Here is a 24,937-nt window from a genome sequence, read left to right on the forward strand (position 1 = left end):
TTACTAATTCAAGCAGCATAAAAAGAACATTAAATGAAGCCCCACTGGCCTGGTTTGCCATTTAATATGCAACTGTTTCATTAGTTGAAGTGCTCATTATTTTTGTTGCTTTTTTGATTATTAAATTTTTTAATTTTTATATTTTTTTATTATTAAATTAAGTCCAAGACACTAATATTTTGATATCTGTGGGAATTAACCATGTTGAGATACTTGAAGAAGACAGTGCTTTCAGGAGATGTAACAGCTAATTAGAGCCCTTGAAAATATCTACATTTTGCATCTATATCTACTTTTCTTCAAATATAGGATAGTATCTGCAATATGGTGAGAATCTGTAAGACTGCTTAAGCAGCTTTAAAGTTGTAATAGGGTTTGTTTAATTATGTATTTGTTTATTTAAAAATGCTGGCATAGCACTTATTTCTGTTTACTTATGGGAGCTGAGCTCTGTAAACAACATTGATCTACACCATTTTAAAAATTGCAAACATTATGAGAATCAATATTTTGGCTTCATTGTGAGTAAGATGATGTCTGTGGTCAATAGTACGTATATATTACTGCAATCTGTATTTATTTCTTATTAGTCTTAGTCTGATTATATCTATTATTCTTCCTAACAGACACTGGAATGAACAAATGTTGGATGAAGCATGCAGACTAGTTCTTAAAGAAATTGCTCTTCCAGGCTCAGCTGATGATGAAAATGTAGACTATAAGAAAACTTTGATGGTCAGTTTCTTCTACAGATTTTTCCTGGAAGTATCAGAGTCATTGAAGACAATGGTAAATTAGTGCATAGAATCATAAAATCATGGAATATACTGAGTTACAAGAGACCCATCAGGACCATTGAGTCCCACTCCTGGCCCTGCACAGGACACCACAAAAATCCCACCATGTGCCTGAGAATGTTGTCTAAATGCTTTTTGAACTCAGGCTAGGGGGCTGTGACCACTGTTCTGGGGAGCCTGTTCCAGTGCTCAAGCACTTTGTGGGTGAAAAATCTCCCCTCCTGGCTTCATGCCATTTCCTCCAGTCCTATCCCTGGTCAGCAGAGTGAAGAGGTGAATACCTGCCTCTCCACTTTCCCTCATGAGGATGTTGAAGACTTCAGTGAGCTCTCCCTTGAGTCTCCAGGCTGAGCAAACCAAGCTTTCTCCATGTCTGCTCTTGGGCAAGAAAATAAAAGTGATAGTCTTGCTATATATTACTGCTTGCAATTTGTTCAGTGTGCTAAACCATAGTCTGTGGTGTTTGGAGCTACACAATAACCTAAGTGTTTAACTCCCAAAGAGACTGATGGAGAGATGCCCATTTAACTTTTAGATGCTCAGATATCTTTACCTTGGACATTAGTCTCTAAAAGACATTTGAGCAGTATTAATACGACAATCAGTAGCAAGCTCTCAGACCCAAAGAAAATATGCAAGAGATCTTACTCTGTCTACAGTTGAAAACACAAAGAGTTGAAATAAAGACTTTAGAAAAAAAACCTGTAGATACTAAACCAACGTTCTTTCTTTGTATGAACTGTTGACTGAGAGATGAGGGCACTGAAATTTCACTTGCCAAGACTTTCTAGGTGTAATTTACTTTTTTTTTTGGTCTTAAATATGTTGTTATAGAGAAAAATATCACTTACATGTTTTTCTTCTGTTACCTTGAGCTCTTTCCTCTAAATTGCCATTACTAAGTAATGGTTTATTACCAGGAGTGATTCTGAGCCAGTTTTGATCAGACCTCAAAACAAAGCTCCTCTGCCTGTCCCTACTTGATGTTGCTTACTTTAAAAAGCATATATGTTGAACCCAATATATTTTGAAATATTATTTAGTAACATCTAATACCTCTACATTGTTTTCAGATTGTTGTTTTAGAGCCTTTCTAGTTTGAACCTGGCAAGTATTTCCTGGATAAAGATTTTGTGCTTGATTTTAGTTGTTGGCTTTTTTAATTGTAATGTTCAAAAAGTGAGTTTTACTAGTAATTCACTTCCTTTTCAGGATCCTTGCCATTATCCTGGCATACCTATGGAATATAGGAGTGTCCTACAAGATTTCAAAACCAGAATGCCCCAGAGTATCCAAATATACCAGGCAAGTGATTTCATTCTGACGTTGTTTTATGCTTCATAAGACCAGGTAAAAAATAACAGTTCAAGCATGAGCCTTGGTCCAAAGGTCAGGCACATATTTTTCCAAAGGACTGGAACAAAGAGGCTTTTAGAGGTTGATTTTAACTGTATCTCATTTGGAGAATCCTTGTTTGTAAAAATAGATTCTGGGGTATACTCACTTCTTCTAGACAGATCTTTGAAGATAAATATGCTAAGCAAACTCCATTGTCAGACTGCTTAAAATTGGTCTATTGCATTGTGCAACCCAGTTAGGAAGAAATGAGAAGAAATGAGAAAAAAAAAGATTGAAAAGCCCAGGTATAGTATATATATACTGTAGCATTGCTATAGTGTTGCTATCTCAAGACCTCAGGGAGCTCTTAGGTCTTACTGTAGATTTAGGAATTAAGATGGTGTGTGATGGTTGTGTGCTCAAGTTAATCGTGAGCAGGTTGTCCTAAATCAACAGTAGAGAGCAGCAAAGAACACGTTTGGTATTTTCTGAGGTCACGATGTAAATGTTCATGGTGGAAACACCCGCAAGGATTTTTGGTATTTTGGTACACAACATACCAGCTTTTGAAAACCCAAAGAAAAATTCAAATAAAACATAGGCAAATATTTGGGTTTGTTTTCATTTTTTGGATATTCTCTAGAAAAATACTTTAGCTTTAAATATTTTATTCAAATTGTTATCTTATGGTTCCTTCAGAGTTACTATTATTCTTATTAAGAAGCAAAAGGAAAAAAAAGACAACAGGCAATAAGAGGAGCCAGGATTAAGGGGGGTATTTCTCTGTGACTTTTCCCCGATTTATTTCCCATCTGTAATAAAGCGACTGAAGATCAGAAATCTAAACAATTTGTTACTCAGATCAATTGGCACTGAACAACAGAAATTTAGAAACCCAGAAAATCTCAGGTTTTCCGCTTTAAATTTCTATTTAGATTTTGTAAGGCCATAATTTTTGTCTGCACTCCTTAATTTGGACATTAATAAGCTTTTAAAATTAAGATTAAAAAAGAATACTTATCCTGAAATCCAAATACCTTGTCATTCTGTTGTGGAAATGTTGAAGTGGTTTGCCTGAGACATCCATTTCAGGAACTTTAGACAGTCAAGTGAGGAGTGTTTGTTCTTGACCTTGTGCCAATAGCAGACAGTGTGCCCAGTGTGCCAGAAAGTACAGGAAGTAGAAGTGTTTAGCCTGAACACTTGTGTGCTGGAAGCTTTAGAAGTAAAAACATTTTAAGTTGTAAGCAATTAATTATAAATGTAGAAAAGGAAAATGTTTGCATGAATACTGACACAAAAATTGGAAAGGTATTCTGGAAATTGGCAACATCAGATTCAACTGGAAACACTGAGTTAATTTTCAAAAAAAGTTAGCAAAGTAAGATTAATAAGACACTAAATTCATGCACAGGTGCAAGAAAATAATTGGGAAGAAAATATTTAGGCAATATTTTCTCAGTGACTTACACTGATCAGTTGCACTCTTTCAGTGAGTAAGACAAATCCTAGAAATCATTGCAAATAGCTCACAACACACCACCTGACATTCATAACATTCAGAGCAGAACCTTGTGAGAATAATTCAGAAAATTATCAAAGCTTCATGACACCATTCAGTAAGGAAGGAAAATATCCTTCTGAAAAAGTGCTGGGCTTATCACTTTAAATAATTAAGGAAAAAAATCCAAGTAAACAAACCTGTGTGGCACTCTCGGAAGGGTCCTTAAGAGAAGAGGAGAAAGAAATCTCCAGGAGCAGCTGTCATCTCCTGCAGCCACATCTCTTTCAATGTTGAACCAGAAGATGATAGCATGAGCAGTTGTTCATTCATCTGATTTTCTGATTACTGTAAGAGCAACAGGACTGTGCTTTTCTTACCTGGGGGTGCTGGGTGTGTGTTTCTGCCTGTACAGGAGGTAGAGCCAAGGCAGTCTCCCCAGGACCCTGTGGGACGGCCCATTATGCACCAGTCTGGGATAAAGCATGCCACTGGTGAAGCAGTCTACATTGATGACCTTCCTGCTGTAGATGGGGAGCTCTTCCTGGCCGCTGTCACTAGTTCCAGAGCTCACGCTAAGATTGTGTAAGTGTTTAAAGTGGACCTGAAGAAAGTGTTATCATGAATTGCTGCCTGAGATTTTTAGAGACTAAGGAGTTACTTACGTACAGAACAGTGTGCCTGATACCTGCAGGCAAATCCATGCTGGAAGCAGTATTATTGCACTAGTAGAAGGGTTTGTTAGGATTTAACCGTATTTTACTGTACTAGTAAGGGTGAACTGTTTCTGGTCCATAAACCAGCCCAGAGCTAGCCTAGATACCTCCACAAAGTGTTCAGCTGTGCAGTGCAAGCAGACTTCGAGATTCAGTTTTACTAATACTGCTTTGAAACCTCAACTCTATGATGAAAGAAGAAAATTGTTCAAAATGTAGGAAATAGTGTGGCAACATTGCAGCAATAAGGTGGCAAAGCTCCTATGTGGCTTATAGGAGAGAAGGGTGGAAAAGGGTGTAAGAAAACTGTTTTCACATATGCTTTTATGCTGCCAAGAAACACCTATTCCAGCAGTTTGTTCAACATTTAGGCCCCAAGACATGTTCAAATGATCTAGTCAGGATTAATTGTCCTGACAGATAGGACTGGGGCTTCTAGCTACAGAGTCCTTGTCATATTTCCTGGCTTATTCTTAGGTCAGTGCTGGGTTTGGCAGCCCTCTTTTTGGTCCCATCACAGAGGTGACATCACCCCCATCTCTGAGAGTCAATAGGATCTATTCAGTCTACTTTGTCTCCTGATCTGTCCAGAGAAGATGCCTGTACATGTGCTGGGATGTGATGACCTGCTGAGCTAGATGCTATCAAAACATACTGTTCTTATAGACCTTCTGCTGTTCCTTCTGTTCCTTCTACACCTAGACAATTCCATTCCTTCTCCATTTATACTGGTCATGTCATTTCTTTTATATGTCTCTACATGAATCCTCTATCTGAAGATGAGTATTTGTATCTTGCAATATGTGTGTAGGCTGAGGTCTTAAAAATTTGCAGTTGTAACATCATAATTGTGCTGTGATTTTTATTAAATCAGTGCAGTTTAGGGAATCTAATGGGCCAATGATTTCCCTGTTGTATTTAAAATATCTCCTAAAAATTAAGCCGATTATAATCTTAAATTGTCTTGTAGGTGCACTTCTCCACATGCCTGAGACAAAAAGAAAAAATGTGTGTGAGCCTATGAGAAGATCTTGGTAGTACAAGAAATATACCTCTGTATTGTGTTCCCTTCTTCTGTGAACAGTTTGTAAAATTAATGAATTACACTTCTCTCTTCCCATATCCCAATCAGATCCATAGATACCTCAGAGGCCCTAAAAGGAGCGGGTGTGTTTGATGTCATAACAGCTCGTGATGTGCCAGCTGCAAATGAGTTTTATTTTTATGATGATCCGGAGATTATATTTGCAAGAAATGAGGTATAACTACAGTCTTTTTGCAACTGATTTTCTCAATTTTAACTGGTTTTTTTCCAGCCACTATCCATTTCTGAGTACTATGTTTTCCTCGATTCTGTACTTATGGTGGTTTTTTTATAATTTGTTAGCTTCATGGATGATGTAAAAATACAAAAGTCCAAGTCAAAGAAAACTTCTGAACAGAAAACATAAGCGGTGGTTAGGTAAAATAAGAATATCAATAGCACATATGGGAATTGTTTGAATCCACTGTGCTGTTACGTGCTGTGTATTTTACAGGTGATTTGTGTGGGTCAGATTGTCTGTGCTGTGGTCGCAGATTCAGATGTTCATGCCAAACAAGCAGCTGCAAAAGTGAAGATAGAGTATGAAATGCTGGAACCAGTAATTTTAACAATTGAGGTACTAATAATTCTTCTGCCTTTTTATTGTTTTACCTGTTTAATTAATGGAAGCAGCAGTTCACACTCTTTAGTTGCTTTTTAAATATGATTTTTAAGGAAACAAGATGAATTTGAACATCCAGTTAACCAGTCTGAGTATCTCCCTATAAATAATTTTTTAACCTTTTGTCTAATCTTGATCACTGTTGCCTGATAGGCAAGAGTCTCAAAAATACGAAAATTTCACAAGTTTTACAGTAATAAACATTAGAATGAAAAAAAAAAAAAATTAGAATGCTCCTAATGTTCCCAGTGAGGAAAAGGCAATGAACATGCTGGTTTCTAATTTTTTGGTAGCTACCAGCTGGTCAGTCAGCATGTGTAGAGTGGCTGACAGTCAGCTCCTGATTATCTCTAGCATTTTTATCTGTTGTCTAGCTTGAAAGCTAGGCTGGAGATGTAGGAATTTTTGAGGCAATATGAAGGAAAGGTGTTAGGAATGTACAACATTTTAGAAGTGTGATGTGGGAGTCACATGTGTACTTATCCTGGATTAAAGAAAGTAGAAGTAAGGAACAAATTCACTTGCAGGGAATCAGCATTAGCTCTGGTAGTCACTTTACAACTTGTTTTAATAAAGTGTGTATGGTCTAATGGAACAGTCTTTCTGATAGAAAAATAGATAAAGACAGACAAATTTTGTTAAGATTTCATTAGAATTGAAACTCCAATGAAATCTTACTAGAAATAAAGCAAATACTGATTTATAAATAGATTCCACCTTTACTTAGTTCCTGTGATTTCTTCCCCTCTTTATTGGCATCACTCTTTGGGTGATGCAGTTGCATTCTTACTCTGTGGTGTCTTGGTCTTCCTCGATGTATGACAGGGAAGAGCAGGTTGAATAAACTGAATGCATTTTCTTCAGAAACTTGTGTCATCAGTTAAATAAGATGTATCAGGAAGGAATTGCTGGTAATGAATAAACAAACTCGACAATGACAATAAAGTAATGAAATACAGTTCTTCACTGACTTTGGTAGCTGGTAGTTCCAATCTCTGAAGACAGTGGTGTTGGTCCTGATACTAAAATGCTGCAACAAGCTGGGAATCTTAGAAATATTTTAAACCCCCTATTTCTCTTTTTCTCCATTGCAGGAAGCTATAAAACACAACTCATTCTTTGAGCCAAAAAGAAAATTAGAACATGGAAATGTTGATGAGGCATTTGAGACTGTTGATAATATAATTGAAGGTAAACTGTAGAATACATTTGATGAGAAATTTTTGGTTGTCAGTATTTGGGTTTGGCTGTCTGCTCTTCAAGTCCCAATTCTACCTTTTTTCCATGTAGTCATTAGGCCTGAGAAAAGTCTTGGGCATTTGGAAGACAATATGACTAAACCTAGCATATTGTTGTACTACTACTACATTCAAGCTTTCTGCATCACCTGTTCTTCAAAAAAGTTACATAATCATTAGGTTGTAAGGGAATCTTTTAGTCCAATCTCCTACTTAAAGCAGGTCTGGTTAGAGCAGGTTCTTAAGGGCTATGTCCAGTCATGTTTTTAATATCTCCAAATATGGAGATTATGCAACATCTGTAGGCACCTGTTCCAGTGTTTCATCACTTCTGTACTGAATTTGTTTTTTCTTATATCTGTCTGGAATTTCTTGCATTCATTGCCTCTTACCCGTCTATTGGTCATCTCTGAGAACAGCTTGGCTTGCTCTTGTCTACACCCTTCCATTAGGTAGTTGTAGATAGCAGTGAGATCTCTTCTTGAACCTTTTCTTCTTATGGATGAATAAATCCAGTTCTCTCAACCTCTTCTCTTACATCCTGTGGTTCAGCCCCCCGGTGATCTTGGTGGCCCTCTTCTTGACCTGGTCCAGCACATGCATGCCTTGTTTATCTTATCTATGCTTTATTTATTGTTGTTACCACTTCTGGGCAATTGTGCTCTGCTCTTAATCCAGTTCTGGTAATGCTACTGGAATAAGACCTATTTAATCTTACAAGGATTTTAATTTGTGTTTTTATTTTAGATGTTGCTCTTTCATACAAGAACTATCAGAGCATTTGACACCAATTGCCATAATTTACATGATGGTGGGCTGTGAGTTCTTCTCTGGTTCATTTCTTCTGTCCTTTTCCCTCAGTAACACTTGTGTTTTTTCTCATTGCATCAGGGGAGGTTTGCCTTGGGGGACAGAAACACTTTTACATGGAGACTCAGAGTATGCTTGCTGTTCCAAAAGGAGAGGATAAAGAAATGGATTTGTATGTGTCAACACAGCATCCAGCAATTGTTCAGGTAATGCCGAACATTCACAGAGAAAGTGTTTGGACTTTGAAATTGAGCTTTTAAAGTTTGGTTTACAAATCAGTAGGAACAGAAGCCATAGAAACATGAAATTGCTCATCTGGATTGTCCAATAACAGCTACTTTGTAGTACTGTTGTATTCTGATAAACACTGAGCACTGCACTGTCAGGATAAGTCTCTCCTTTCCCTTTGAATAAAGTACTTCGTACCCAACTACTGAGGTGCTGAGGCTCCTCCATCTCTGTTAGTTTTCCACTGGAGTGAGGAGCAACCAGTTCCCTACAGTCAGAACCTACTGAGGATTTGATCAAGTCTAACAGCTGTAGGTGAGACTGCTACTCCAAGCAGCAGTCTCATAATCATAAATTAGTTTGAGTCTCAAGGAACCTTTAGACTATTTAATTCAACAGCCCTGCCATGGACAGTGTTGTCTTCTCTGCATCAAATTTCTCAAAGTCCCATCCAATATGTCCTTGAACACTTCCAGTGATGGGGTGTCCACAAGTTGCCTGAGCAACCTGTTCCCATGCCTCACCACCCTCATTGTAAAAAATTTCTTTCTCTTGTCCAATCTAAACCTGCCCTCTTTTAGTTTAAAACCATAGTCCTTTATCCTGTCAAAACAAGCACTGCTAAAAAGTCTTGCTCTGTTTCTTGTAAACATCCTTTATAATTTGAAAGGCCACAGTAAACTCTCCCTGGAGCTGCCTCCTCCTGGCTGAACAGCTCCAAGTCTCTCAGTCCTCATAGTAGAGGTGTTCTAGCCCTCTAAACATTGTCATGATGGTAGAGGACAAAACAGAGCTGCCATAGCCTGTGGCCTGCACAGCAATGGCCATAGTGCATGAAATTGATGGCATTTCAGGCTCAACTCTGGCATCTTGTATTCAAAGCCCAGTTCAGCTCCTTTTATAATTTCCATTATTATTATATTGCCAATAGTATGAAAAACTTTGTGTTTGAGAAAATTATTTCAAGCAAAAACATTTCTGATACTAGCAAGACCTTACGTTATTAAGAAACAAATAGTTTTATTTTAAATAAAATTAAAAGGTATTGTCTTAGTAATAAAAATAATAGAAACTGTATACTAACCCATTTTTATTATACCTGGAGCTTCTTACTGTCTAGATAATGTAATTCAAGGATGTTATTCTTCACATTGCCCAGTGGCCTTTTCACAGTCTGCATGATAAAGATTTGAAATATGAGCACTGTTGAGAGTTTGTTGTTATTCTTTCTCTGCTTTTTAACCTAGGATAAAGGAAAAGTTATATTCATCTGATAGAAGAATAGAAACATCTATGGAAGCTTTCAGAACCTACCTTCTGGGGTTAGGTTGAGTTGGCATAAAATATTAAAACTTGTTTTACAGGAGATGGTAGCTGCAAGTTTAGGTGTTCCAGCCAACAGGATCATGTGCCATGTTAAACGAGTTGGTGGAGCTTTTGGTGGGAAAATCCTGAGAACTGGCTTACTGGCATCAGTTGCTGCAGTGGCAGCAAACAAGTAAGTGCAGTATATGTCTGTTGGGATAGCAAAAAAAAAAAAAAAACTGAAGCAAACAGGTTTTCCATTTTGGCTAAGTTGCTTTCTCCTTTTCCAAAGGTGCTAGTCAAAAAGTCATAAAATCTGACTTCACATTTTGCAAGACTGTTTGGTGCATTTCTTAGTTTTGTTTTGTTTTGTTTTGTTGGACTATTTATGTTAAGCAGCTCTAGCCTCAACTAAATTAATGGGCTGTAAGAAGCTGGTATTAGTATAAGCTAGAAACACTCAAAAGGACCAATCCCTAACTACTGAGACTTTGTACACACATTAAAATATGACATTAACCCTCCAGTTATGAACTTCACTGACACAGCAGAATGCAGAAGGACGAGTTCATAACTGGAACTGCTTTTAAGAAAAAGTAGTTCTAGCTCAGTCCTCAACATCTTTCAGTTAAAATTAGCTTGAATCTATGACATATTATGCTTTTTCTAATACTGCTTGGATTAGTTTAAGAACATTAACACATAGAGCTCCATCCCCCATCTTCCACATTTGGCAGGAGAATATTGACAATTAGCTGTCAGGGGACACTAAACTCCTTTATAAGCATAACTGATTTGCTGCAGAATTCACGTCAGGGTACAACCTGTCAGCTAAAATGATCTCATCATCTGAGGGGTTAGCTCAATAGGTTTATGTTTCTTCTACTGTCACTGGTATAAAATTTGCTCTTGATTATTTTGGCCACGTTATCTGTGTTTTTTTATTAACAGATCATGCTAAAAATAATATTTCTTTTAAACTATCTTTTTCATTCTTAGGACCTTATTTTACAGTTTATGTCCATTTTTCTGAAGTAAATATTTTAAATAGTATATGCATTTCTAGACTAATTTTCTTATTTTTATTGTTATTCAAATATTGATTTCATTCCAAGACACTCTATTTCAATATGATTCTGAATAGCTAAGAGCTGACAAACACTTAACACTGAAATAGTTTCTTCAGAAGTAGTTTGCACTGAGTTATCTTGTTTGCTTTCAAGAGATGAAATTAAAATTCTAACGTGATTATAAATGTGAGAAATATGAACTCTGGACATAGTGTTAAGCATACATTCAGGCTTATTATAGTTAAGTTTAATCTAAAAGCATGTTTATATGCATGGCTGGATATGGATACATGGTGAGTAGCTACAGCCATCTTCTTAATAACATTCTTTATTTTAATTGCAATTTGACACTTCTTTTTTGGATTTAGAACCAGCAGAGCAGTCCGTCTTATTCTGAGCCGTGAGGATGATATGGTAATCACTGGTGGCCGACATCCTTTCATTGCTAAATATAAAGTGAGTGCCTCAAGAATTCAATGTAAAAATACCCACCTAAATTCTGCAAATCTGTATTTCAGTGTTACTGGGTAATGTGTTCTATTAATGAAAATTGGTATAACCAATTCAATTTTAAAATAAAACTACAAGCCAGGAACCCAAGAGAGAAAGTTGCTGTATAGCCCTTTTGTCTGCTTCTACCTCTTCTCTTTCAGGGTTTTGTTTTAGTATTTTTCTAGTTTCTTCATGTTCTTTATCCTTTTATAGTTCTTTCTGTCTTTCTTTCTGGCAACAGGAAGCTACCCTATAGCAGACTTCTTCTGCAGAACTTTATTTTAAACTCTCCATATGGTTAGATTCACACAAAGAAGCAGCTAATTTTTCACAGAAACAGTGTCATGCAGAAAACTCACCCTGTGGAGGAAATGATTCTTTTCCCTGCCCATGCACTGTTAATCAGTCATAATTATTCATTAGGGTAATTTCTGCCTTCTTTTCCTTCTCTACTTGTCATATAAATTATGTATGCTAACCACCATAATGGAGCTTAAATCCAAGTTTCTGCTGAATCAATAAGCTGAAAGATTTCTCCTTAGAAATACCTTTTGTTAATAGCACTACAGCTCAAGCTGGATGCCTTCAAAGAGGGACCCTGAACATGGGACTATACCTGGGCAATTATACCCTTACAATCTAAGCTCCTCATCCCTCACATGACAGTACAAACCAATAGTAATATTAAGGGTCTGGTATCTTCACATTCTTCATGGGTTTCTTTCATTGTCTGTAGCTGGGCCGCTTCTTACGTCTAAGTGTGCAGCTTCTGCTAGAGACTGTAGCTTCCTTATCTTTCAGCTTGAACTGACTCTGAGGTCTTCTTTTACTTGATTAGGTAACAGTTCAACATACCTAGGTGAAAGTTCACAGCTTGCAGCCTAAGGCTGCTGCAAATTTAATTGCTAATACTAAGAAAGTTGCATGACATTCTACATAGGTCAAGTAAGAGAGCATTTTATAAGCATTTTATAAAATGCTTCCCTAAAGTTGAAAACGAGCTCTACTTCATGTTGAGAATTCAGGAACTGTTAGTGGCAACAGGTGAGAAGAGGGATGTGAGATAAAAATAACATTTCTTCATTAATAAACATAAATGTCATACTCCATCTGCCAGACACTATTGTTACCGTTAGAGTGGGATTCGATTTTATCCACAGTAAACGCTCCTAGGTGACACACTTGTCAGCCATCTCAGGCAATAGAGAGGAAGCCACTGCTTCTTCCTTTCCCAGTGGGCTTAGGTTGCTTCCTCTATGCTGTACCCATACAGATCACAGATGCCAGGAGGGAAAGCCTGTATCTTAGAAACATTCTTTCCTTCTTGCTCTTCTATAGTTACAGTGAACACTGCCCAGAAATTAATAGTGCAGTATGACCCTGAATGTGTGGGTTATGTTAATTTCCAAAATACACAAGCACTTCAGAAATAAATGAATGCTGAATTCTAAATAACATACTATTGATCCTTCTAGGTTGGCTTCATGAATGATGGTAGGATCACAGCTGTGGACGCTAAATATTATGTTAATGGAGGATGTACCCCTGATGATTCTGTCCTGGTAAGGATTTTATACTGACAGACCTTACAACATGGAGGAATCATTAGCTGGAAAATTATGAAGCCAAATTCCCTTGTCAATGCATTATTAATATTATAGATTTCCGATATAGGGATTGTGGGTTGTTGGGAGAATCTACACTGAGCAGGTTAACATTTCCTTATTAAATTTAGTGAAGCTTTCTTTTACTTTCTTTTATTGCCCTACACATTCACTTCATGAATATTTTCTCAGGCTTATTTTTCTGTTATGAACATCTCAACTAACAGTGTATTTCTTTTAAAATGCGTAGTACCTGCATTTGTCTCTGCCTAAAGTTTTGTAATTTCAGGGCTAGGAAGACCTTTCTTGGCCTTCAGAAAATTCATAGTGATAGTTATCCTGTTGCCATCTCTATACATTTCATGGTCAGCATTTACTGTGCTGTATACCTCAGTTCCTCACTTACAGGTTTGCAAAGTATAAAATGTTTCTTGCTTTCATATCATCACTAGGTATTTGTGTTGGTACAGGCTATTCTAGCTGTAACTGATATGTTTGCTGTACTATCCCTCCTTTGCTTGTCATTGCCCCACCTATGAGTATTTTCTGCATCCTGAAATCTGTCAGTGTAACTGCCCCATGGTATTGCTGCCTAACCTGGTTCTGAAAAATAGCCTAGGTTGGAAGAAAATCCATTATTAGAAGCATGTACATTAATGCAGATCATGTCAGAACTGTCTTAAGATGAAGTCCTGAATGATACAGTGAAGCTTCTGGACCTCACAGGAATAACTGAGGCTTAAATTTTTCATTCTGAGAAATCTACTTAACATTGAAGAGAGACAGTGACCTCTTCACCAGGCATCAAACCATTTTTTAATTTATTTTTTTATACTGACTCCTAGAGCCTAATTTATACTAGGTCTCTAGTATAACATTCTCCTCTTCATGTGGTTTTGTGTTTGTCCTTTAAAATCTCTAAATGGAAAACTAAAGGACCAGAAGACACTGTTGACTGCAGTGCATGTGCTTTCTGGTGGAACTAAACCTTACGTGTGGATTTCCATAGGATGTGATAGTTCCCAATGCTTTCACCAGTTCCTTTCATAGCAACTCTTGCTTTAAATCCAATCTGCCTATTTCTAGTTTGTGGGCTTTTGTTACATCCTTAACTACTGATAACATTCAAGTACAAGTAACGTCAGCTGTGTTCTGTATCAAAAACCCTGAAAATTAATATATTGCATGAAAACTATGTTACTGCAGTCTGTATGCGTGCATGAGTACTCTTACTACAAATGATTGCCAGAAACTCAATTTTAAGGCTAATTGTCTCAAGTTAAGGTCTTTTATATAAGAGATGATTAAGATTTAAATGTAGATTTGAAAGAAGCACTGTTCTGACATTAAACTAGATGTGTTTGTTCCCTACCTCAGGTAACAGAAGTATCCTTATTAAAAATGGACAATGCATACAAGATTCCCAACTTGAGATGCTGGGCTTACGCCTGCAAAACAAATTTGCCATCAAATACAGCATTCCGAGGCTTTGGCTTTCCTCAAGCAGGACTCGTGACAGAAACTTGGATAACAGACATTGCGGATAAAACTGGCTTATCACCAGAAAAGGTGACTATATGAGCCATCTTCTCTCCTGAAATGAAGTCCATGGAACTGGAAAGTTAAAAACCTTTTGATTAGTTTAACTGTTTGACCAAGTAGTTTCTAAGTCAAACATCATTTGTGCTGAAATTAATATTTCTTTTAATCAATGTCTGGTTGTTGAATGAATAGCATGGTCTTACAAACTAGTAATTCTTAAAAAAAACATACACATTAAAAAAAAGCAAGTGATCCTGTTGTCTGTTAGTCTCCCCAGATGGTCAGTTTGCCTTTATCAGGATTGTGTGATAGCTGTAATTTCATTTTTTCAGATTAGAGAAATAAATATGTATAAGAAGAACGAGCAGACACACTTCAAACAAGAACTTGATCCACAGAATTTAATACGGTGTTGGAACGAATGTATGCAGAAATCTGCATACTACAGTAGGAGAACAGCTATCAATGAATTTAACAAACAAAATTACTGGAAGAAAAGAGGGATTGCCATTGTACCAATGAAATTTCCATTTGGACTAGGCACACCTTATCTTTCTCAGGTGAGTTTCATTAAGAGTAATTGAGCTAAGCATTTTATCCATAGAAGATTACAGTCACTTTATTTTAACATACAAAACAAATATGTTATCTTTTCCTGGAAAATGATCATCCTCCTGATGATTGTTCCCTGAAGAGGCTGTAGTAGCCTGTAGCTCTTTCCAAGCTGAGATCAAAGCCCTTTGGTTTTCAGGACCCATGCAGCTTGGACCCTGCCTGCTTAAAGGCTGGTCCCATCTGTTGTGGTGCAGTGCTGGAATAAGTGAGTCGAATGCACTTAGAAAAAAATTTTGAAGATTGATAGTAAAATGTTCATTGAATAAGTTTTCCAGTCCAGAAAGAGTTCTGAGCCTCCTCTTTCTGCCCATGGGGGCACTATGGGATGCTGCTCTTAAAGACTTAAATCCTTTGATGCCATCAAAGGCTAAGGTTAAGGAAGCAAAAAAGAAGACTAGTGTTTTTGGTCCTTGGTGGTTTTTTTATGTAGGTCTCCAGTGCTTCTGAAACAGGAAGCATTCTATCAACAGAGAATTAATTAATTGACTGACTTATGTCATATCAAACTGGCTGTTCAAAATTAAAATCACAGGGTCTTTGTTGTCTACAGTGCTACTTCTAGCTGAGTCCAGGAAAAAAAATCTCATTCAGACATTCAACCTATGCCATTTTAAAACCTCCAGGGCTTTCACACAGCAGTGAGAGAGAAAATGGAACTTGTAGCAAATTCCTCATAGAGCTGCTAGTGAGGGGTTTCCTCCAGCTTCCTTTGGAACCACTGAGATACTACTGCCAGCTCTAGGTTTGTTTCAGGATCTACTAACAGAAAAAGCAGACGACCAAGGATTTGTATCTTTTTCTTTTGAAGTTTATTACAGGGAAGAGCAGCAAATAGACTTTCAAATTTTGCTTTCTATTCAAAAGCATTAACAGATAAACCGAAATACACTTAAACTCTTTGTCTTTTTTTTAATTCAATTCATCACCACATACAACACATTTCTCATTAGTCTGATCTTGATTTTGTTTTTTTTTTTTAGGCTGCTGCGCTAGTTCATATTTATACTGATGGATCTGTGCTTCTGACACATGGTGGAATTGAAATGGGGCAGGGTCTTCATACAAAAATGATCCAGGTAACAAATGATCTAAATAAATAATGCTGTGTGCTTTATCTGTCATGCAGATAAGCAGTGTGAAGGTTTTCTTTTTAGTTAGTTAGTGTACCAGGAGGACATTTTCTTTAACAGCGTAGCCACTACTTCTTTACACTGATAGAGTTAGAAAGCAAAGGTACCTTCATTAATTCATAGAGGCAGAAGGAAACTAAAAACAGACTGGGTTTTTTGGGGTTTTTTTAATCCAGTAGCATGTGGAGAGGCTTATTAGAAATAAGATTTCTGGAGACTGGTCCCATAAAACCCATAGTGAAAAAAGCAGAGATTATTCAGATTGGTATATTCATGATGATAACATTATGATCTTGTTTGGTTAATGGATAATTCTGAGACAGATATGTAAAGATACTTATCAAGTCAATGAAAGTTTGGGACCTAGACTTGCATAATTTGCTGTAAGTCTTACACAATATAAGCAGGAAAATCAGGAATGATTGTTGGACTTCAGAGTCTCAATCCAGAGTTTGAGTACAGCTAGAACATTGTCCTTTTCTGTTTCTTAGTACTACCAAATTGGACAGAATGATTTCAGCTGGAGATTGGAAGAGAATTTGATAAAATTTTTATCTTTCCTGCTATTACTGACTTCTGGGGAATTGTTGCAGTGTTTAGATTTTTTTCTAAAACAACGACTATGTTGTTCTTCCTGGAACAGGTTGCTAGTCGGGAATTGAACATCCCCATGTCATGTATTCACTTCTGTGAAACGAGCACAACAACTGTTCCCAATGCATGTCCCTCGGTAGGATCTGCAGGGACAGATGTCAATGGCATGGCTGTGAAGGTAAAGAATAGTATTTAGTTGAAAAAAATACCCTGTCCCTTGAGGTGTATGCTTGCCAAACTTTAGGCCCTAGTGATCCTATAAAAATCAAGTTTGGAATTACTAATAATACTGCTGAAAATGGCCAAGAAGAAACATGACTTGACAGTTTCTCAGTAATGGTCCTTCTGAGTTTTCAGAATATGATCTGGACTTTCCCAAAAAGGCTTATACTTGACAAAATCTCTGTTTCATCTAACAAGCTAACTAGTCCCATACAAATCTTGCACCCGCTTCATGTTTGAAATCTACTGATTCAGATAGGTCCCAGCCTTTGTAACTTAACCATTTAGAAATTTTATGTCTATGTAATTAATGTGACACTTCCTGCAATACTTTTTCAAACTGAGATGACAGTAAAGCATATACTAATTAAGTAATAACTAAAACATAACTTAAATAGTACCAAATGTATCTGTGTTAATTTTGTGATATATTCTCCTGGTTCTCACCAGGATGCTTGCCAAACTCTTCTGAAACGCCTGCAGCCCATCATCAAAAAAAACCCAACTGGGACCTGGAATGATTGGGTAAGACCTGTGTATCCTACTAAATGTGTTTGAGTGCTGGCAGAAACTGTGATATATGTACTGTAGTCTATAAATCTGCTCAGCCTAATAATCCTAAAGTTAAAAACTGTAGAAACAGGCTACTTCACAAAAAAAGTCAAAGTCAAGAGAAGTTCTTGGCCAGGCAGAAATGATTATGTGGAAAGTAACAATTAGATTTATTGCCAGTACAGTATTTAAATATTGCCAGTGCAATATCCAAATAACAAATCTATCATCTGTTACAATGGCTTATAGTAAAATCAGGTTATGGTCCCTCCTGTTGAGTCATGAGCATCAGTGAGATCCCCTGGCTTTCGAAACTTTTGAGAGGAGTCTAGGTACAGCCAGGTCTGCTTAGTCTCAGATTTGGTCCACAGCCTATCTCTAAAGGGTTACAGTATGTTGTGGTGTAACCTCAGCCAGCCACCAAGCACCACACAACTGCTCACTCATTCCCCCACCAGTGGAATCAGGGAAAGAGTCAGAAGAGTGAAAGCTAGAAAACTTGTGAGTTGAATTAAAGACAGTTTAATGGACAAAGCAAAAGCCATACACACAACCAAAGCAAAGCAAGTAATTCCTTCACTCTTTCCCATGGGCTGGTGGGTGTTCAGCCATCTCTGGGAGACCAGGGTGCCATCACACATAATGGTTACTTGAGAAGACAAACACCAGGACTTCAAATGTTCCCCTGTTCCTCTTTTTTCCACTCACTTTATATGCTGAGCATGATGCTACATGGTCTGGACTATGCCTTCGGTCATTTGGGGTCAGTTATCCCAGCTTCCCGTGCACTTCCAGCCTCCTTGCCAGTGCAACAATCCAAAAAGCAGAAAAGGCCTTGGCTCTATATAAGCTGTTTAGGAATAACAATAAAAGGTTAATCCAAAACACCTAATCTCCTCTAATAGGTATACAATTAATTGGGATCATTCAGATGCACCAGAAGTATTATCAGAAATGGCTGACCAAAGAAGGAATGTTAATATATGCAGAGAAGTAACTTTCTATCTTAGAAAGTCAGTAAAACCAGCCAAAACCCTCACAAAAATTTCTTGACTTGTAAACTGAGTAAATCTAACATGAGAATCAGTCAAAGGGAATAGATTTGGGACCTCATACTGTCACTTTTATGACTGGCAGAACTTTACAAAGAGCATTTCTCTCAAAAACCGTCATTTTTGTGCAAATAGGTCATGCAGATCTTTTATGTCAGTGTGGTGGTTTGACCTTGGCTGGATTCCAGGTGCCCAACAAACTGCTCTATCATTCCCCTTCTCAGTGAAATTGGGGAACAAAATGAGGTGGAAAAAATCCCAACAAGTCAGTGGGTTAAGATAAAGGCAGTTTATCAAAGAAAAAGCAAAAGGTTGCACATGCAGACATGACCCAATATAATCAGTGACTTATCAACCACATAGTCTAACCAGTCTGGTTAGCTGACTGAGGGGGGCCCATCTCTATTGAACTTGATCAGAAAAACTGAGCTCCCTTTCTGACTATGACATTGCCAGTAATAAAGATTCTGCATGAGCACCACTGTTGACAGGTCTGTTCGTAATCTTGTATTGCCAAAAGAATTCAGCTTGTTCATGCAAGAGGGGTTTAGTTCTGTAGTATTAGACAACATGTGCAGCTAAACATGCTTAACTTGGCTTGTCTTCCTTTCTTTACAATTTTTACAGTTTGGGTTTTAAATAAATATGTGTGGGTAAGTATATATATGAAAATAAAGTAAATATGTCTGTGCTGTGTTCCTTCCTGACTCCTTCCTTGGTTTACCACAAGCACTGCTATATTTTACAGGTTAAAGAAGCTTTTAAACAGAGTGTGAGCCTTTCAGCTACTGGCTATTTTAGGTAATATATTTTGTTCCTTAAAAATGCATAAATTAGACCAGAACTGATTTCTGAAGATAATTAATACTGAAAAGAAAAGATCCTGTCTAATAGGTCTTTTTAATAGCTCATTATATGTTTTATATAATTAATTGATATATGGAGGGTAGGAAGTATAAAGTTTAGGTGTTAATTTATGTCTAGTCCTCTGTGGACTCTTTAGAAAGTATTAAAAGAATAATTTGTGCCAACTTTGCTCCATGATTTGACATTTAGCAAACCAGAAAGTGTCAAAAAAGTGACTGTTGCCTGTAACTGTCATGTGCAAAGTGGGATGTAGTTTATTTACTGGAGGCTGGATTGCTATAAGCTATAAATATTGTTCCCACTGCTCTCAAAGCAGTCTCTTGGTCCTTTTTCTTTGAATTCTTTCACAGTGTTTATAAAGAGCCAGAAATGAAAAATTCCTGTGCTATAACACAGGTGGGATTCAAAGCAAAGCTTTTCTCTTTGCCTGCTGTACCTTATCTCTTCTCTTCTTCTGCTGGTGGTTCTTCCTTATCAACAGCAATTTTTCACATCTCTGGGCAGTCTGTAGTAAGTTGAAAGAGCACTTGGAAAACCCATACTTTAATAACACACTGAGAAATATCCAAATAAAATGTCCCTTCCAGCTCTTAAGCCTGTTCATGTATGTTTTCTGCTTATGCAGCCCTTTCAGAATGTTGGTATCACCAAAGTAATGAACAACAGTCATACTTTGCTATCTATATTTACCGGTGTCCAAAAACACCTGCAGATCCCTGAGCTTCAGATCCTGTATTGGTCTAGTTCTTATCCAGTCATATTCTCTACTTCTAAGAATCTCAAAGGTAGCTGAGGTAAATGGATTATGAGAAGTTGAGTATATGGATTTTGTGTATCCCTCTTTTGGTGCATGGTTATGTACTATAATTGCTTTATGATGATCCTAAATATGCTCAACAAAGACATTTCAGTCATATGTAGTCAGAAAATATACCTTAGTCACACAGCTCCCATGTTTGGAAGACATCACATTTCACTGTCCTCTCATGTCCTTGGATTTACCCCATCATTCCTGACTATTATGGTTTCCTCAGTTAATCCCACTCCCTTCTAAATAATCAACCCTCAATATTCCTCTTTTAACCTTCTCATTTCTGTAGGCTGTTTCTGTAATTTTCACTTTTTCATTTATCTCTTGTAAATTATTCTTTCATAAGTCCTGGCAAGTTTTCCTGCCTTTTTCTAAATTCCTTTATGTGCTATTACCCCAGTAACCACTATCTTAAATGTTTATTCTGTATTTGGTTACTGTGCTTTTATTAGTATATTTCTAGGGTTATGCTGGTCATAGACTTTCTTGAACTGAAAAAGCTTGCTTGTCTGCTACATAAATACCAGAGGCATCAAACCTAAAGTAGTAGTGCTCTGTAGGCTTTCATGAAATTTTGAAGTTCTGAGCTGTTACTTAAGATTTCACTTAAGATTTTGTACTTAAAATTTCAGTTTCAAATTTATGTGCTTATCTGCTTTGTTATAATGCAAACTGTGGTCAGTTGTCTTCTTGGGGACTTTGTTTCTTCCATCAGAGGTTACAATGAATACATGGACTGGGAGAAAGGGGAAGGACAGCCATTCACATATTTTGTTTTTGGAGCTGCTTGTTCAGAGGTTGAAATTAATTGTCTAACAGGAGATCACAAGGTAATAACTGAATGTCAGAGAAGTTTTGAAAGTAATGTGAATGAGGCTTGTTCCCACAATCATTCAGATTTGGGGTTAATAAGTCACCCATCTTCACATGATAGTAAGTATATCAGTGATGTAAATATGAATTACAAGTGGAACAGAATGAAAGCTGTGCAGTATTAACCAGCTCCTGACACACATGTCAATGTCATATGTGTTCAACTTTTGAGTTATGGCTGATATCTGTCATGTTCTTTGCTTGTTCTGTCCCTGTTTGCCCACAATATTCAATTTTCAGGTTTTTGACCATCTGGACAGCTAAAGGCTATAGACTGATGATCATATGCCCTCTATCTGTACATTTTTATGGGGATTTCCTTGAGCAATGGAAAAATCTGGCAGGGCTGTCTCTGGCTAAACTTCTGTAAAAGTTGAGACAAGCCCATTTTGCTTGTGATGAGATATTGGAAATTATTCTGATATTATGTATGTTGAGGGGCCTCTATCTCAGTATTTCTTATTTCACTGAATACCAGCTCTGACCCACATTATCTTCTAATTCTCAGTACATGTCTCTGGGTGATACAAATTTGAATTTTATTAACAGAACATTAGAACAGACATTGTTATGGACATTGGATGCAGCATAAATCCAGCTGTGGATATAGGACAGGTATGTGCCAAGAATTTTCTGATGCCTTATTTCTATTACACTGTTGTCCTTATCTGAAATGAAGATCACCTCTTTAGTTCAGAAAACATTCATTTCTTACTAGATTATAGATCATATTAGAATGTCTTTTGCCTATCGACTTGCTCCAATTGAATTAGTTCAGAACTCTGTAGATGTCAAAGAAGCTTGAATTTTTATCCAAGGTTTCAACGTGTAGTACTTCCAGTATGTGTCTACTGGACTTAAATCCTGTTTGTGATCTACAGTCTCCAAGTTGTTTGAGACTTCCCCATTTGATATCAGGGAAACATCTTTATTCATTGCAGGCTGGTCCACTGATCTCATCACTTCATCATACAAGCATTTGTCTTCTCAGGTATAAGTATTTCCATTACAGTTGCCCCAAAATGTTGAAGAATCTCATTAGGCAAACAGAAGTTCCTTAGGCCTCACATATATTACAGTAACAGCTAGCGATACAAATGAGTTCTTGGTGAAGTTTTGTCGGTTAACCAAACATGAGAACATAAATGCTATTTCTTTTCTCATTTAAAGATTGAAGGTGCTTTTGTTCAAGGCATTGGACTGTACACAATGGAGGAGTTAAAGTATTCTTCAGAAGGAGTCCTCTATACTCGGGGTCCAGATCAGTATAAGATCCCTGCTGTTTGTGATATTCCAGAACAGTTTAGTGTTTCCCTGCTGTCATCTTCTCAAAATCCTTATGCCATCTATGCATCCAAGGTAAGCAGATCATCACAGTGCCAGATTTTTAGATCCCAGGCCAAACTGAGAAATTACTTAGATATAAAACACATACAAGTTTTCAGTTCCTCTCCTTAGTATTTCAAATAAGTGTCCAGTAAATTGTTTTATTTATGACATCAGGGAAGCTAATAAGACATAAAGCCAGATATTATTCTCACTTTAATGGTTGGCAAGTAGTGATTTTAGAGTTTTGTTAACAGACCATACACAGAAGCTGAAAGATGAATTTAAAACCAGACTTCTAAATGTGTTGATAAACTGAAAGGTTAGAATAAAAATATTAATTGATGTAGAAATCATAATGTCGTTCAGTGCGCCATTTGTGTGTACTATGCAGTACAAAATAGGACTGTATGTGTGTATTTATATAAGAGTGGCTTTTTAAAATCTTTTTCAGGGGATAGGTGAGGCAGGATTTTTCTTGGGATGCTCTGTGTTCTTTGCTTTGAGAGATGCAGTAACTAGTGTGAGGAATGAAAGAGGACTGAAAAAGACCTTTGCACTGAAGAGCCCCCTGACTGCTGAGCAAATACGGGCAAACTGTGCTGATGCCTTTACTGAGATGGTAAGAGAGGCTGGGGAACGCTCTGTTTAACAATGGCTGGGTAGGAGTGTTTACTGATTTTGACACCCCTATATAGTGAAGTGCCTAATGATGTCTCCTATCAGTCATGCTTTGTATATAGCTCCTTGTAATTGAAGTGTCTGGTAACAGGTCTCATTTACACAAGTTATTTCAGCAAATGCTATTCAAACATTGTATTGGAATTTCCCTGCGTTTTGTATAATTTTTTTTCTTTGAAATTTACATAATTTTTACAACCTTCTCTTTTTCTGAACCCTCCTCCTTTCTTCTCGATGTCAAATCAAATAGAGGATTAAATAGCTCATCTTATTAACATGCATTCGATCAGCCTCTAAGCATCTTCAGTCTCCTTCTAGGTGCTTTGCCCCACTGACTGCCTGCTGGCACTGTCACTTCATTCTAGTACTCCTTGCTATGCCCAGTACTCTTTGAGAGAAAAGTAATTAACTCAGGGCTAACACAAAGAGACAGAAGAAAATCAAACAAGGCAAATACACTTCATATAATGCTGATTCTTTATGCTCTGTTTTCTGCAACTGTTTGCTGTAGTCATGTTCCCACTGCTATTACAATTTCTGGGTAAGTTTTTACTTAGTGAAGCAAGATCCTTGCCAGCATATAAATCCATGCTGTGCCCTGAACCTCTGAGGCTCTGCTGTGAAAATTCTTGAGCTCTCACTCACAGATACCCCCATGGTATTTCTGTGATTGTGGTGAGGCATCATTGGCCCCTGGGTTTGTGGATTTACTCTCATTGCAGGAACTTGAAGGAGGTGAGGTCCACCAGAGCAGGGACCATGCTTCTCCATTCCTCTTTAGTTCTAATCCCAGTTATTACTGACTTAGAGGCACCTGATAAAGGCAGTGTGGAGAGATTGTCCCACACAGTCAAATAAAGTCCCTGTTGTAATTTCTTGCTTATCTCTTAGATGGCAAACAAAGAAGCTGCATCCTCCTCGGGCCACATCTGTGTGAATGACAAACCATAGTGTACAAGACTGGAATGGAAAACTGATTTACTGCCCCCAAGACACACTAATCAACACACAGATAAATGTATTTTCTCTTTTTTTCTGAATGAATCAGCTACCAGAAATATGCACTTTATATCCTACATCCTTATCTTCATTCTTCCTCCAGTGTAGTCATGGCAGTATTTTGCTTAAATGACTGCATTTAATTATTAGAAATAAATCTTCTGCATCTGAACAATGTATTTTCAACAAGAAAGGTCTGCTGATCAGCACAGCTCAAATGCTGCAGGAGACAAAAGTTAGAATGAAGTGTAAAGATACACTAGATAACTTACTGCCATGTATTACACTAAACAACTTCATATGATAAATGATTTCCTAATGGTTTCAGCTAATTTTCTAATTTAGATTTGAGTCTTGCAGTGAAGTGTGAATGCAGAGATCTCTGTCAAAGAATCAGAACCTTGTTTGTTGGATTCAGAACCTTTTTGACCAGAAGTGATGCTCTGATTTGTAGTAAAGCTGGTTTAGAATCTTTTGGCACAGGTATCTTTGTGTTAAAAACATGCAAGAAACAAGAGTTATGATTCTCTTTTGCTATGCCAGGCAAGTTGCCATGGCTGGCCTGGATATACAGAATTTTATCCCAAAAGTTGACAGAGTTGTAACTTCCACCAGAAGCTTTATCTCATGGAGCAAGCTAAAAGCCTCTCAAAACAATGGGAAAATTGGCATGGAGTTCAGCGTTCTTTGAATGGAAAAATGGATGACATGTCAGCCTGCAGGCCCTTATTATTTCACCCCTTCTCAGTGCACCACAATTTCTTGTCTTCCCTTTGTTGTGCTGTTACTATATGTGTGACAGAAATCAGGTCAGTCACTTAAACAGCTTTTGCATTGGCTATTAAGATATGAACTCTTTATTGTTTCA

At 37.3% G+C, this 24,937-nt stretch overlaps 1 protein-coding gene across 1 annotated transcript in view; it reads left to right on the forward strand.

Moving 5' to 3' along the window:
• The window catches only part of AOX1 (aldehyde oxidase 1), a 38,048-nt gene extending 13,111 nt beyond the window's left edge, over positions 1 to 24,937 (forward strand). Inside the window, exons 15-35 of the mRNA XM_083865739.1 lie at positions 627 to 789; positions 2,010 to 2,102; positions 4,052 to 4,221; positions 5,485 to 5,611; positions 5,891 to 6,013; positions 7,153 to 7,249; positions 8,188 to 8,312; positions 9,699 to 9,832; positions 11,078 to 11,165; positions 12,677 to 12,763; positions 14,183 to 14,374; positions 14,680 to 14,907; positions 15,943 to 16,038; positions 16,736 to 16,864; positions 17,359 to 17,433; positions 19,261 to 19,313; positions 20,906 to 21,020; positions 21,613 to 21,678; positions 22,234 to 22,422; positions 22,844 to 23,011; positions 23,962 to 24,937. Of these exons, the coding sequence (XP_083721865.1) occupies positions 627 to 789; positions 2,010 to 2,102; positions 4,052 to 4,221; positions 5,485 to 5,611; positions 5,891 to 6,013; positions 7,153 to 7,249; positions 8,188 to 8,312; positions 9,699 to 9,832; positions 11,078 to 11,165; positions 12,677 to 12,763; positions 14,183 to 14,374; positions 14,680 to 14,907; positions 15,943 to 16,038; positions 16,736 to 16,864; positions 17,359 to 17,433; positions 19,261 to 19,313; positions 20,906 to 21,020; positions 21,613 to 21,678; positions 22,234 to 22,422; positions 22,844 to 23,011; positions 23,962 to 24,021 (2,578 nt within the window). The 3' untranslated portion in view covers positions 24,022 to 24,937. The remainder of the gene's footprint in view (positions 1 to 626; positions 790 to 2,009; positions 2,103 to 4,051; positions 4,222 to 5,484; positions 5,612 to 5,890; positions 6,014 to 7,152; positions 7,250 to 8,187; positions 8,313 to 9,698; positions 9,833 to 11,077; positions 11,166 to 12,676; positions 12,764 to 14,182; positions 14,375 to 14,679; positions 14,908 to 15,942; positions 16,039 to 16,735; positions 16,865 to 17,358; positions 17,434 to 19,260; positions 19,314 to 20,905; positions 21,021 to 21,612; positions 21,679 to 22,233; positions 22,423 to 22,843; positions 23,012 to 23,961) is intronic.

The sequence above is a fragment of the Zosterops lateralis genome (assembly GCF_965231275.1).
Source record: "Zosterops lateralis genome assembly, chromosome: 7".
Lineage (NCBI taxonomy): Eukaryota > Metazoa > Chordata > Aves > Passeriformes > Zosteropidae > Zosterops > Zosterops lateralis.